The sequence below is a fragment of the Acanthochromis polyacanthus genome, chromosome 18, assembly GCF_021347895.1.
Source record: "Acanthochromis polyacanthus isolate Apoly-LR-REF ecotype Palm Island chromosome 18, KAUST_Apoly_ChrSc, whole genome shotgun sequence".
NCBI classification, from domain to species: Eukaryota; Metazoa; Chordata; class Actinopteri; family Pomacentridae; genus Acanthochromis; species Acanthochromis polyacanthus.
In genome coordinates this window covers 23328871-23341892 of record NC_067130.1, presented here as the reverse complement: position 1 = coordinate 23341892, position 13022 = coordinate 23328871, and the positions used below count along the sequence as shown (strand labels likewise).

General features: G+C 39.7%; 1 protein-coding gene across 2 annotated transcripts in view; it reads right to left on the bottom strand.

Annotated features, from left to right (window-relative positions):
* pkn3 (protein kinase N3) overlaps window positions 1-13022 on the bottom strand; it is a 39938-nt gene that overhangs the window by 23455 nt on the left and 3461 nt on the right. For both annotated transcript variants that reach the window (XM_022220807.2, XM_051938372.1), the window contains exons 2-8: window positions 12444-12720; window positions 7412-7581; window positions 7086-7209; window positions 5495-5646; window positions 1786-1996; window positions 1462-1644; window positions 295-404 (exon numbers count right to left, since the gene is read on the bottom strand). In XM_022220807.2, coding sequence (XP_022076499.1) covers window positions 295-404; window positions 1462-1644; window positions 1786-1996; window positions 5495-5646; window positions 7086-7209; window positions 7412-7581; window positions 12444-12720 — 1227 coding nt within the window. The remainder of the gene's footprint in view (window positions 1-294; window positions 405-1461; window positions 1645-1785; window positions 1997-5494; window positions 5647-7085; window positions 7210-7411; window positions 7582-12443; window positions 12721-13022) is intronic.

Below are 13022 nucleotides of genomic sequence, written 5' to 3'. Positions count from 1 at the left end.
GAACTAAATTCAGTAAATTTAGTTCTATCAGACTGACTTCTCTACAGATTAGTAAAGGAAAATGAGAACTATGAGTTTACTTTTTGTATCTGTATCAAGCAGCAAAGAAAAAAAAAAAGAGCTTGGCGATAGTTAAAATACAAACTCATCAAGAAGCCTGGAGAGCAGAATATCTGAACCTGAGCTCAAAAGACTCCTAAATAAAATTAGTTTAATGCCATCATTCTATATTCGGGATGTCTTTCATACATCGTTAAGGCATTATAGTTGCTGTTGGAAGTGAAAGCCACTGACCCGTTCCAATTCAATGCTGAAGCTCTGGCCCCAGGCCTCCTTGCCCAGCTGTCTCCAGTGTGTGCGACCCACAATCCTGTTGTCTACTTTCAGCACAGCACTTATATCCACTGAAACACAAAAGACACATTTTGATACAGGAATTTGATTTAGGCCAAAACCCAGATGAGAGAAGACTTGAGTGGTGATACACTCATCTGGCTCATCTTCAGTTCTTACTGCAAGCTAATGAAACTATTAGGCTTCTTCTCAAGGTTTGACTAATTTACCCTAGGTTTTAACTGCTTTGATCCATACATTTCTTCAAAAACTACAAGGAACTACACTAAGAATTCTTCTTTGTCTTATTTGACAGGTAGGTGGATTGGTTGAATTTATATGTTGTCTTTCTGCGTTTTCTTTTATATTTTAATGAAAATTTAATTGAAAATGTAAACATCAGTTTAGTAAAAGCTGCAAAGGATGCTGTTTACTTTCTTATTATTCTGTGGTGTGTAGATAAAGATAAAAATATAATGCTATGGTAGTTGACTAAAGTGAATGAAACTGGCTTGTGTGGTAAATGTATGACAGAAATTCAGGTCACAGTTCTTGTGATGAACTCGCGGAAGGCAAGAAGGTGCTTTACAACAATTTCATATCAATATACACTATCATTCAAAAGTTTGGGGTCACTCAGACAATTTTATGTTTTCCATGAAAATTCACACTTTTATTCATGTCTTATATAAATGCACAAGGGTTTTCTAATCATCAATTAGCCTTTCAACATGATTAGTTAACAGAATGTACAATTAGAGCACAGGAGTGATGGTTGCTGGAACTGTACCCCTATGTAGATATTCCATTGAAAATCAGCTGTTTCCATCTAGAGTAATCATTTACCAACCACATAAACAATGTCTAAACTGTATTTCCAATTCATTTAATATTATCTTCAAGAGTTCTAAGTGATTCCAAACTTTGAACAGTGGTGTATATGATGTTAATCTGTGCAGGCATTACCTTCACTGAAAAAAAAATGCTTTTCTTTCAAAAATAAGGACATTTCTTGGTAAGCCAAACTTTTGAACAGCACTGTATGCCCCTGTGCATTGGTGAATATGCCTTTCCCAATACAGAGAGAAGAAAAATGCTGGAAAAAAAAGCTATTGTGCTTTAACTTACAGGACAGGTCATCAGCCTTGGTTGACTTGCCACTGGCACTGCGTCCTGATAGGCCGGCTCTCACCTTCAGAGACTTTCCATTTGAGAGGCTCCCAGGTGTTGTGGAGACACTGGTCATACTACCATGGCCAGGTACCGACTCCAGTAAGTCTTGGCAACCCATTAAACATACCTCTAATCGACCTGAGAAAAAGCATTTCAGCTATCAATTCAAATAATTATTTTAAGTTAATGAAAACCATCAATCTGTTTAAAGGAACATGGCAAGGGAAGATAATTTAATAAATAAAAGTATTGTGAATAGATTAAAGTTGAACAATCAACCTGTTAAACTGGCTGGTTTGAAGAAGGATGAAGACGATGGAGCACTGGACTGTTTCTGTGGAGTACCGTAGGAAGGTGAGGTTCCCACAACTAACACCTCCTTAATTGCAGTGTGTGTGGGATGGTCCTGAGGCAGCTCTCTTAAACGTCTTTCCAAAGACAGTCGCAACAAATCCACCTTCTGAGATGAGTCTTGCATTCGTGACTGGGCCTGAGGGACACACAACACTCTTAAGGAATACAAGGCTGGAGCTTTTTACAAGGCTGCAATAGAGCAAAATGACCATAGAAATTTACAAGTTTCTCCTTGTTAAATTGTTGTATGCTTTCATTTCAGAGTACAATGGCACATAAACATACATCATTTCCAATTAAAAAAACTGGAAAAATTGAGATGTTCTATAACTTTTGACCAGTAGTGTACATTAATCAACCAGTCAATCAATCATATATAAGCAACTTTGTAGGAGTCATTGAAAGTTTTGTGAACCCGTCTCACACTGTTGCATTGCACAGATATTGTACAGTTTTTCCACAGATAACAGAGTTGATCACTGCACCACATAATTAACTGGACGGACTAATGGCATGTATCAATTATAGGACAGGACATTTTAACTAGACAGTCCAAAATTTTACTTCCTCAAAAACTTTAAGTTGTCATCATGTTATCCATAAAGATCATTTCTCATTTTTCATAGGCCTTTCTCAGACATGTGATACATAACTTTGCTTTATTAATCTGTTAAAGTTATGGTATTCTGTCATTCAGATAAGGTCACCTTTATAACATTTGTTCTTCACAGCTTCATTCAGACAAACCCTCCACAGTGATAGGGAGGACCCCTGTATTGTAAATACACTGCCTAGCCAAAAAAAGTCACCAAAGGGATTTAACTAAGCAAATAGGTAAGAGTCTTCCACTGGATAATTACTGCAGTGATGAATATGTTTCAATTGGCAATGACTAATTCAACCCTAGCTGATGGAGAGAGGAGCTTCTCATTTCTTAAACAACCGTGTTGGAAGACATATTCTGTGGTTATGGAAAGGATGGCAATCTGTCTCAGATGGGTCAAATTATTGGCCTGAAAACAACTAAGGAGATTTCTGAAACTACTAAAATCAGGTTGGGTTGCCCGGATAGCTCAATGGGTTAAGCAGGCGACCCATGTACAGGGGCTTCCCCGATGCAGTGGTGGTCCGGGTTCAATTCCTGCTCGCTGCCTTTTGCTGCATGTCTTCCCCCCACCCTTCTCCCTCCTTCCTGTCCATCTCCACTGCACCTGTCAATAACCGCTGTAAAAAAGGCCAAAAAAATAACTTTAAAAATAAAAATCAGGTTAAGATCTGTCCAATGCATTATCAAAACCTGAAAGATGGTGGTGAAACCATCATCTTCGAGGAACAAATGTGGTTGGTCATGTGGTCTGATGAGTCCAGATTTACCCTCTTCAAAGAAAGGTGGGAGTTGAATGAAGTGATACACTCATCATGGCTAGTGCCTACAAGTCTGTGGGGGTTAGGGTTATGATCTGGTTCAGCAACATTATGTGCCCAAAGAATGAGGTCAGCTGACTACCTGAATATACTGAATGACCAGGTCTTTCCATCAATGGAGTTTTTCTTCCTGATAAGCATGGACATGTTTCAAGATGACAATGCCAGGATTCATGGGGCTCACATTGTGAATGAGTGGTTCAGGAAGCATGAGACATCATTTTCACACATGGATTGGCCTCCACAGAGTCCAGCCCTCAGCCCCACTAAGAATCTTTGGGCTGTGCTAGAGAAGACTTTGTGCAGCGGTCCAACTCTCCCATCATCAAGATTAGATAAGGGACTGCAGATGGAAATTAGCATAAAACTAACTCTGATACAATGCATCAAATGGAAACATTTATGGTTAATACTGTACATGGTCCCTTTTTAAATAAACTGATAATAATAATAATAATAATAATAATAACAATAATAATAATAATAATAATATCTTGGTGAAAAATGAATGCTTCTCTGGACAGAAACAAATGCTGACATTGAAGAAGCTTATCAAAACAATGCCACAGCAAATGAGTGCCATGCTCAAAGCAAAAGGCAGTCAAACAAAATATTAGTGTGCAACTTTTTTTTGACTCGGTAGTGCATCTTGCCTCCTTTGCATATATTGTAATTCTTTTTAAAGTCTTGCTTTATGTTTATATTTGATTTTATTATTATTGTTATTTCATTTTGCTTGATACCAATGCTCCGTCCAGTTGCAACAATTTATCTTTCGTCATGCCACCACATGTGGTGATGATAAAGCTATTCTTGTCTATTCGATCAGTACGCACGCGACATTTGTCATTCACACAAGACTGGACATTACCAAGTGAGGTAATACTGATAAAGAAAATATTTAATTTAAACTAACAGCAACCTTACTAAACTGCCCAAATGACTAATGATCTAGCTTGATTATAATTTTGTAAACATTGAAAATTCTGTCCATATGTGATGATCATTTATGTTACCAACAGTAAAACAAAAAAATCCTAACAGAGGTGATGGAGTTCAGGATTCGATCTGAGGAAGGCTGCTATGTAACAAATTATTTAACTGATAAACTGTGACCCTGAGTGGCAGCTCACCTGGCTGAATTCAAGAAAAGTACACTTCAGGAAGTGAGCATGGTGCTCACTGAAACATGAGGAGAACAGTTTGGCTTTATGTCTGAATGTTAACCCTGGTCACGATTCCATAAACGTGCCAGCAAGTTTACTAGCTCGGTATTTCTGAAATTTATTTCAGCATGACACAAATCTGAACTGAATGAACTCATTAACGGATAGGCACGCACAAGCAGTGGTACTTGGAGTAGAATGAAGGGATTTAGGGAAAGATTTTTCCACATCATTACTAATTGTCAGCCAAAAATATCACACGGCACAAAAGACAGTTTGTGTTCCAAAATCGCAACACATCTTTCTCACTCAATTTGTTCCACAATTTCAAATCTATTAGAGTATAAAATTAAATGTCTACAATGTAAACAGACACTAACAAATGAGTTTGCTGACACTCACCAATAGATTTTTTTCCCCCACACAAAATGTCAGTAGAAGCTGACATTTGTTGCTTTCAGCTGTTTAGAACTATTCTGTCTGCATATATTGAACACCTGCAGCAAAGAGAGAGCGTTGCGTGCATTTGTGCAAGTGGAACAAGAGCTGTAACTTTATTAAATTCTTGTAATTTTAAATTTGTCTCAAGAGAGCAAGAAATCAGTCCAAGAAATCCCAAGAAATCAGTAATAAACTCAGCTTAGATTTAGTCTGTTGTTACATTATTATGCATTATACATCACTTGATATATTGTCTAATCTTGCATGAATTACAAATATCACATTCTTAAAAGAGTTCTCTCCAGTATTGTAGGGGTTTGTCTGAAAGAAGCAGTGAGGAACATTACAAGAAAAGTGACCTATGTGAAAATGTCTTGAATTTTGTCACTTTAAACAGACTGATAAACATGGTCTATGTCCAACCATGTTGGAATATGGCCATATATTGCCAAAAGAAAAACTTTGGTCTGGACCATCTTGATAAAAATCTCAAAATTGTTCAGTCTCTAATTATGTATAGCGATCAGTATTCTTGTTAGTTGCAGCTGTAAGGGTGACAGACTAAAATCTAAGGTAAGGGAGTACTACACTGGGGCGCCCACCTCTCCAAGTATACGGCGGTCCTGGTTTTTACGCCCACTAAGCTGTTTCACCACATTTTTGGCACCCTCTGCTACAGCCAGTTCAATCTTCATATGGTGCATGAGTTCAGCCACGCGCAGTTCCAGAGGACTGACCATATCCTCAGGGTGACCTGAGGACAAGGGGAGCATATCAAATCGGGTGTCATCATCACATTTGAGAACACATACAATAAGCACTATCCTTTTAAAACTATGCCGTCACACATTTATACCAGCAAAACATCTACCGAACATTAGTGAATTAACTCATTTTGTTTCATGCTCAAAATGTGGAAAGATGTGCTCTTGATGATTTAAACAGGATTTAACTCTATTTATTCCTAAGTAATAACTTATAGAGCCAAAAAAAAAAAAATCCTTTTTCTCATTATAAGGTATGCAGACAAATACACTGCCAGAATCCATATAGCACAATGTATTGAAGAGTTTCACAAAATCCACTTTAATATAAGGCTGAGCATAATCCAGTAAAATAACTTAAAAAAAAAAATTGCCATTATGGATCACAAGCAGTTCATCATCAATCTTAAAAACACCCGTTTGCCTGAAAAATGTCAACTCAAGACGCTAATATTAGACTTTCCCTGAGCTTTCAACCACATTCCATTGTATTTATTGGCAAATGGAGTGCGCTCAGTTTTCATGGAGATAGCTTGCTGATCTGTGAGCTCTTTATGTCTCTAACCCCTGACCAAACCCCATTTGCTGAAGACCATGAGAAGAATTTAAAAGTTGTGGACACAGCATAACACTTAAAGGGGAACTTTGTTTTTTTTCAACCTGGGGTCTGTTTTCATATGTCATTTCATACATGTGAGTGATGGAGAAATGAATTTTCGACATAGCTCCAGTACTTAGCCAGGCAGGCAGCTTCGCAGCTCAGCTAGCGAAAAGTATGGGGCAACTTGCCCCCCCGCGTCAAAGTCCGCCCTAACGTGCTTTTTTCCCCCCACACTGACTGGCTCGGATAGTGTCCCACAACATACTATCGCGCGATTTCGGAACGAGATTTGCTTTCTAGCATCCTGAGATTTGGATACAGACCACAACAAATAGCGATCGCCAAATAATGTGGAGGTTTTCGTTCACTTCTCATCTCTAGTATGTTGTGGGACACTCGTTGAGACTATCCGAGCCGGTCAGTGTGGGGGGAAAAAAAAAGCACGTTAAGGCGGACTTTGACGCGGGGGGGCAAGTTGCCCCATACTTTTCGCTAGCTGAGCTGCGAAGCTGCCTGCCTGGCTAAATACTGGAGCTATGTCGAAAATTCATTTCTCCATCACTCACATGTATGAAATGACATATGAAAACAGACCCCAGGTTGAAAAAAACGAAGTTCCCCTTTAACGCTTCCATAGCATTACTTTTTTTTTTCAAATATGCGACGTGCTTTGTAAAAAGAAGTTTAAACATAATGATGACGAGTGGTCACTGTGAGACTACTCCTATAGAATCTGCAACAGTTAATTCCTTTAGTAATGCATTTTATTGGATGAAGGTAAATATGATAAAGCCCAGACTAAAACTGTGTGTGTGTAGTAAGATTTACCATGAGTGCCATCCCGCTCCCCATCTCTGGCTTGGCTGACTTTGATAATCTGCATACGCAACAGCTCCATCTTAGTGCGGCTGTCCTGCAACATCTGCTGGGCCAAAGAGAGCATCTTCCTGTCCTGGAAAATTAAATAAACAACTAAAGACTACTGGAGTGCTTCATTTTTGCTCAACTGACATTAGAAAGAGGACAAACTGCCACTACAGAAAAACTTTGGAGGAAAACCATATCCATAAGCAACCTTACCAAGTTTGTGAAAAACTGATGAGACTAATGGGTGTGTGTGTGTTGTAATGCACATAAATTGGGTTACACTGTACCTTGACTGAACTGTTGGTGTAAGTCTGGATCATGTTGTCAGCGCCTTGTTTGACTTTGGTCTCCATGGTAAGTTGTTTCTTCAGGGTTTTGACTCGACTGGCCAGTGGTGATGTGACCTCCTCCCACTCGCATGACTCTGCTGAGTGACTGTCTACTTTATCCATGCCACCTGTATAAAATTAACCCATGGAATGAGTTGGAATATGAAATGGCCTGGAGCAGTTTTCTTAAATATTTAGTGAATATCAGCTTTCAATGATTTTATTTTATCGCTGGATAGCATGAGAATCACAGGACGTCTGATGGTTCAGATATAACCACAGTGACCAGGAAGTGTCTCCTGACTCAGGGGTCTTTGTTGTCTTTTCTTGCTGTGAAATAAAGTTAAAATGCCAAAAATAAAAACAAATCCGTGTACACATTTTCAGATTCAATTTACTTTAGCTTATTATATAATATAGAAAGACATCTCACACAAAGAGCAGAGGTGTAATGTAACACATTGCATTTACAGTCCTTTGGGATGCAGAAAAGAACAGATGGAATATGTTTCTGAATGCTGATACACTCTGGGGGTACTGATGTACATTAGCTGTCTGCCACAGTGAGTTTTTTTTTTTTTGGGGGGGGGGGGGGTAATTGTTGGATTATTGTGCCTTATTTAACTTTTATTAACCCGTGTGTCTTTACTGTAGAAGTTTAGAATAGTTCACATACATGCATCAGTAGCTGTAACTTAAGAGTATTATGCTGTATTGGAAAAGCACTGGGTGTCTGAGGCTGCGTCAACATTTGTGTTTCAGAGCTCAACAAGAGCAGTATCTCATGTTAAAGACTACATAACCGGGACCCGCTCAACGTTCAGGGGAAGGGTTGCCTCCATCCTGAGGTGAGGAGGAGAACACGGAGCGCGGTCATGAGCTGTCTATGAGCGGACACAAGATGAGAGAAGAAACCAATCAGAGGGAGAGGACACCAAAAAAGCTTGCATGATTTTGTAGTGGCATATAAGTCTGGGTCAGGGTGAAACTAGGCGTAGTCAGATGTCACGAACTGACGGTGTCTCTGTTGCTGTTAGCGAAAGAAGTCTGGACCCAGAATTCTGTTCTGTTATATTCAATCTTCTGCTAAATGCCTAAATCCTAAATACCTTCTCCTATTGCTTCATTCAACGAACGCATTAGGAGCTATCTCACACATAGTCTATTTTGCTGGTAGGTACTATAAATTGTACTCGTAATAGCTTTGAAGTGTCCAAACCAACATCTTTTGGTAACAAATGTAGTTCAAAAATATGATTAAGAGTATGCCTAATCAACATAACTTTCATGTACTTCTAGTACACTAGGTCCCCTACTTCAAAACATCTGATTTCCCATTTTGCTGATCTTTTCCATTCTGGAGCCCCCTCCTTTCACATTAAAGAAGCCTGGATCAATGACACCGGTGTGGACATCTCAGACGAGCTGTGGTCGGTTGCTTTAGGCAGGGTGAAGAATTGCTCCATTAATGCCAGACTTCAACACATTCAGTTTAAAGTCATTCATCGCCTTCACTTTTCTAAGACCAAATCGAATAGCCTATTTCCCACTGCATCTCCCACCTGTGATGGATGTAAGTCTGCCAGTGGGACGCTTGGCCACCTCTGTTGGGCTTGCCCTAAGCTCAGGATTTTCTGGGATAGTGTTTTTCCTTTTTATAGTGACATACAGTGGGTACGGAAAGTATTCAGACCCCTTGAAATGTTTCACTCTCTGTGTCATTGCAGCCATTTGCCAAAATCAAAAAAGTTCATTTAATTTCTCATTAATGTACACTCAGCACCCCATCTTGACAGAAAAAACAGAAATTTAGAATTTTTTGCAAATTTATTAAAAAAGAAAAACTGAAATATTACATGGTCATAAGTATTCAGACCCTGTGCTAAGTATTGAGTAGAAGCACCCTTTTCAGCTAGTACAGCAATGAGTCTTTTTGGGAATGACGCAACAAGTGTTTCAGTCTCCAGTTCTGTCAGGTTGGATGGTGAACATTGGTGGACAGCAATTTTGAGGTCTCTCCAGAGATGCTCAATTGGGTTTAGGTCAGGGCTCTGGCTGGGCCAGTCAAGAACGGTCACAGAGTTGTTCTGAAGCAACTCCTTTGTTATTTTAGCTGTGTGCTTAGGGTCATTGTCCTGTTGAAAGGTGAACCTTCGGCCCAGTCTGAGGTCCTGAGCACTCTGGAAGAGGTTTTCCTCCAGGATATCTCTGTACTTGGCCGCATTCATCCTTCCTTCAATTGCAACCAGTCGTCCTGTCCCTGCAGCTGAAAAACACCCCCACAACATGATGGCCCCACCACCATGTTTCACTGTAGGGATTGTATTGGGCAGGTGATGAGCAGTGCCTGGTTTTCTCCACACATACCGCTTAGAATTAACACCAAAAAATTCAATCTTGGTCTCATCAGACCAGAGAATCTTATTTCTCATAGTCTGGGAGTCCTTCATGTGTTTTTTGGCAAACTCTATGCGGGCTTTCATGTGTCTTGCACTGAGGAGAGGCTTCCGTCAGGCCACTCTGCCATAAAGCCCCGACTGGTGGAGGGCTGCAGTGATAGTTGACTTTGTGGAACTTTCTCCTATCTCCCGACTGCATCTCTGGAGCTCAGCCACAGTGATCTTTGGGTTCTTCTTTACCTCTCTCACCAAGGCTCTTCTCCCACCATTGCTCAGTTTGGCTGGATGGCCAGGTCTAGGAAGAGTTGTGGTTGTTCCAAACTTCTTCCATTTGAGGATTATGGAGGCCACTGTGCTCTTAGGAACCTTGAGTGCTGCAGAAATTCTTTTGTAACCTTGGCCAGATCTGTGCCTTGCCACAGTTCTGTCTCTGAGCTCCTTGGGCAGTTCCTTCGACCCTTATGATTCTCATTTGCTCTGACGTGCACTGTGAGCTGTAAGGTCTTATATAGACAGGTGTGTGCCTTTCCTCATCGAGTCCAATCAGTGTAATTAAACACAGCTGGACTCCAATAAAGAAGCAGAACCATCTCGAGGAGGATCAGAAGAAATGGACAGCATGTGAGTTAAATATGAATGTCGTTGCAAAGAGTCTGAATACTTATGACCATGTGATATTTCAGTTTTTCTTATTTAATAAATTTGCCAAAATTTCTACATTTCAGTTTTTTTCTGTCAAGATGGGGTGCTGAGTGTACATTAATGAGAAATAAAATGAACTTTTTTGATTTTGGCAAATGGCTGCAATGACACAGAGAGTGAAAAATTTCAAGGGGTCTAAATACTTTCCGTACCCACTGTATATAACAGACAACTGCTCCCTGACTGTCTGTGATACTTGGCTGTTCTGAATATACTCTGACTCTTCCCAAAGCGCTACAAAAAGCCTTTGCATTTGGTCTGGTTGTGGCAAAACGTGTCATCTTGCATGAGTGGAGGTCTCCCTCTCCCCTTTGTTTTAAAAGGTGGTTAAATGAGATGGTTTCATATATCTACCTCGAAGAAGTTCACTACACTCTGGCTGGGGCGCATCCTGTGTTTTTTAAGATCTGGGGACCTTTCATTGAACATATCAGAAAAGACAAAACTTTGCCTCAGACCTGATTCACTTGTTACAAACATTGTATCTGTCGCAGATATTCCTGCTCTATTCTATGTGGACTTGAACTCTCACCTCTTCGGTTCCTGCAGTCATGCTGGTTTCTCGGTGTTTTGGATGATACCTGCTCTCCCTGAGTATAAGTCTGGAGTGATGAACTTTTGTATGTCTTTTTATACTTGTGTTTATATATATTTACCTCCACCAGGAGGTTATGTAATCACCGGAGTTTGTCCGTTTGTCTGTTAACAGCATAACTCAAAAAGTCATGGACGGATTTTCACCAAAATTTTACAGAATGTCCGGAAGAGCAAAAGTAACAATCGATTAGATTTTGGAGGTGATCCGGATCACCGTCTGGATCCAGGATTTTTTTGAGTCCAGACAGAGTCCTTCAAAAAATCCTGGATCCAGACGGTGATCCGGATCACCTCCAAAAATCTAATCGATTGTTACTTTTGCTCTTCCGGACATTCTGTAAAAAATTTGGTGAAAATCCGTCCATGACTTTTTGAGTTATGCTGTTAACAGAGACAGACAGACAGATGGCCTGGCGGAGGTATGCACTCTCCAAGTGCTTTTCTAGTTACATATTTGTACATGTTGATTATTACTTTGATTTTATTTTTTCTTTTGTTTTGCTTTTCTCTTGAACTGGCAGCTGTTGAGTGTTCTCTTCCTGTGTTGTCTTCTTTGTATTCAATTCAAATCTGAAACTATAAATAAAATATATATATAAAAAACAAGATTAAGAGGAGATATGAATGGAGAATAAGGCAGCCGTGTAACCTCTTGTTGTGAACAATGACTTACTATTGCTGAAGCTATGGAATGAAACAGACACTTGACTTCACATTGCCAAAAGGTAAAAAAGGTGCTGCTAGCAAATTAAGCATGCTATTTGTTATCACCATCATTCTTGGATGATTTATTAGAAAAAGTTACATAGATCTGAATTAAATTTGTAACTACACTTTAGATGGTAATAAACTTTCCAGACTTGCAACATACAGTATAGTCCACCTTTGATACATAATCAGTAGTGGAACTGGGCCATTAGTGGTCAGGTACATGAAGGAGGGCCACAGTATAGTACAGTATGAAAATAATAATGTGTTCTTTAAACACAGAGCATGTTGACAAATTTTCATTGACCTCCAAAACCATTTCTAAACCTGTATATCTGCATAATATAGGTTCTTTATTGAGCTGTATCTGTGCATCTGCCTTGTGCCTTGTTGTTTTGGTTCTTGTCTTCTGTGTTTTACATTTAAAATGCATTTAAAATGTTTGACTAACTGATAGGCTTATGTTTCCCCTTCATTATTTTTCCTAATGCAAATCTTTGGAAATTAGGTCCCTGAAGTCTCTAGAGAAAGATGTTGGGTTCAGTGGTTTAAGACATCCCAGGGCACTATTTAGTTTTGGTTACCTGGGGTGCTGTCTTTCTCTGTGGACATAGCTCTTGCGTTAAGTTCCTGCAGTTCCCAGAGCAACTTCTCCAGCTTGCGGCTTGATGCCTTGAGTTGGCCCTCCACATCGGCCGCACTCTTGCGACTGGTGACGGCCCGTCGCAGCCTCTCAGCTGCCTCCTTGATCTTCAGCTCTCTTTGGATCTCCTGTCTGAGCAATGTACGAGCATCTTCCAAACGCTGCTGAAACTCGGGGTCGAGAATATCCCACTTATCCAGATCCTGCAGGTTCGTGCTCTGTGGAAAAACTCCTATTTGTTTGTTATTCCATCATTTATGCATCACGTGACAACATAATATGCTAGTCCAGCTGTCTGGATTGTTTTTGTATAAATATGCTACTACCATATTCCATGTCTTGGAATTGGTTGCTTTTCTCAAGCAGGTTCTTTAATCAAGCATTATGAATATGTTAGACCCTTAGAATATCGAGGTTGGCCAAAAATTGTATATATTCTAACAGGTCTGCAAAAAAAAAAGAGTGCAGATTAAAATGTTGGGACACTTGGAAACATTTGGAAACATGACAACAAATAGAA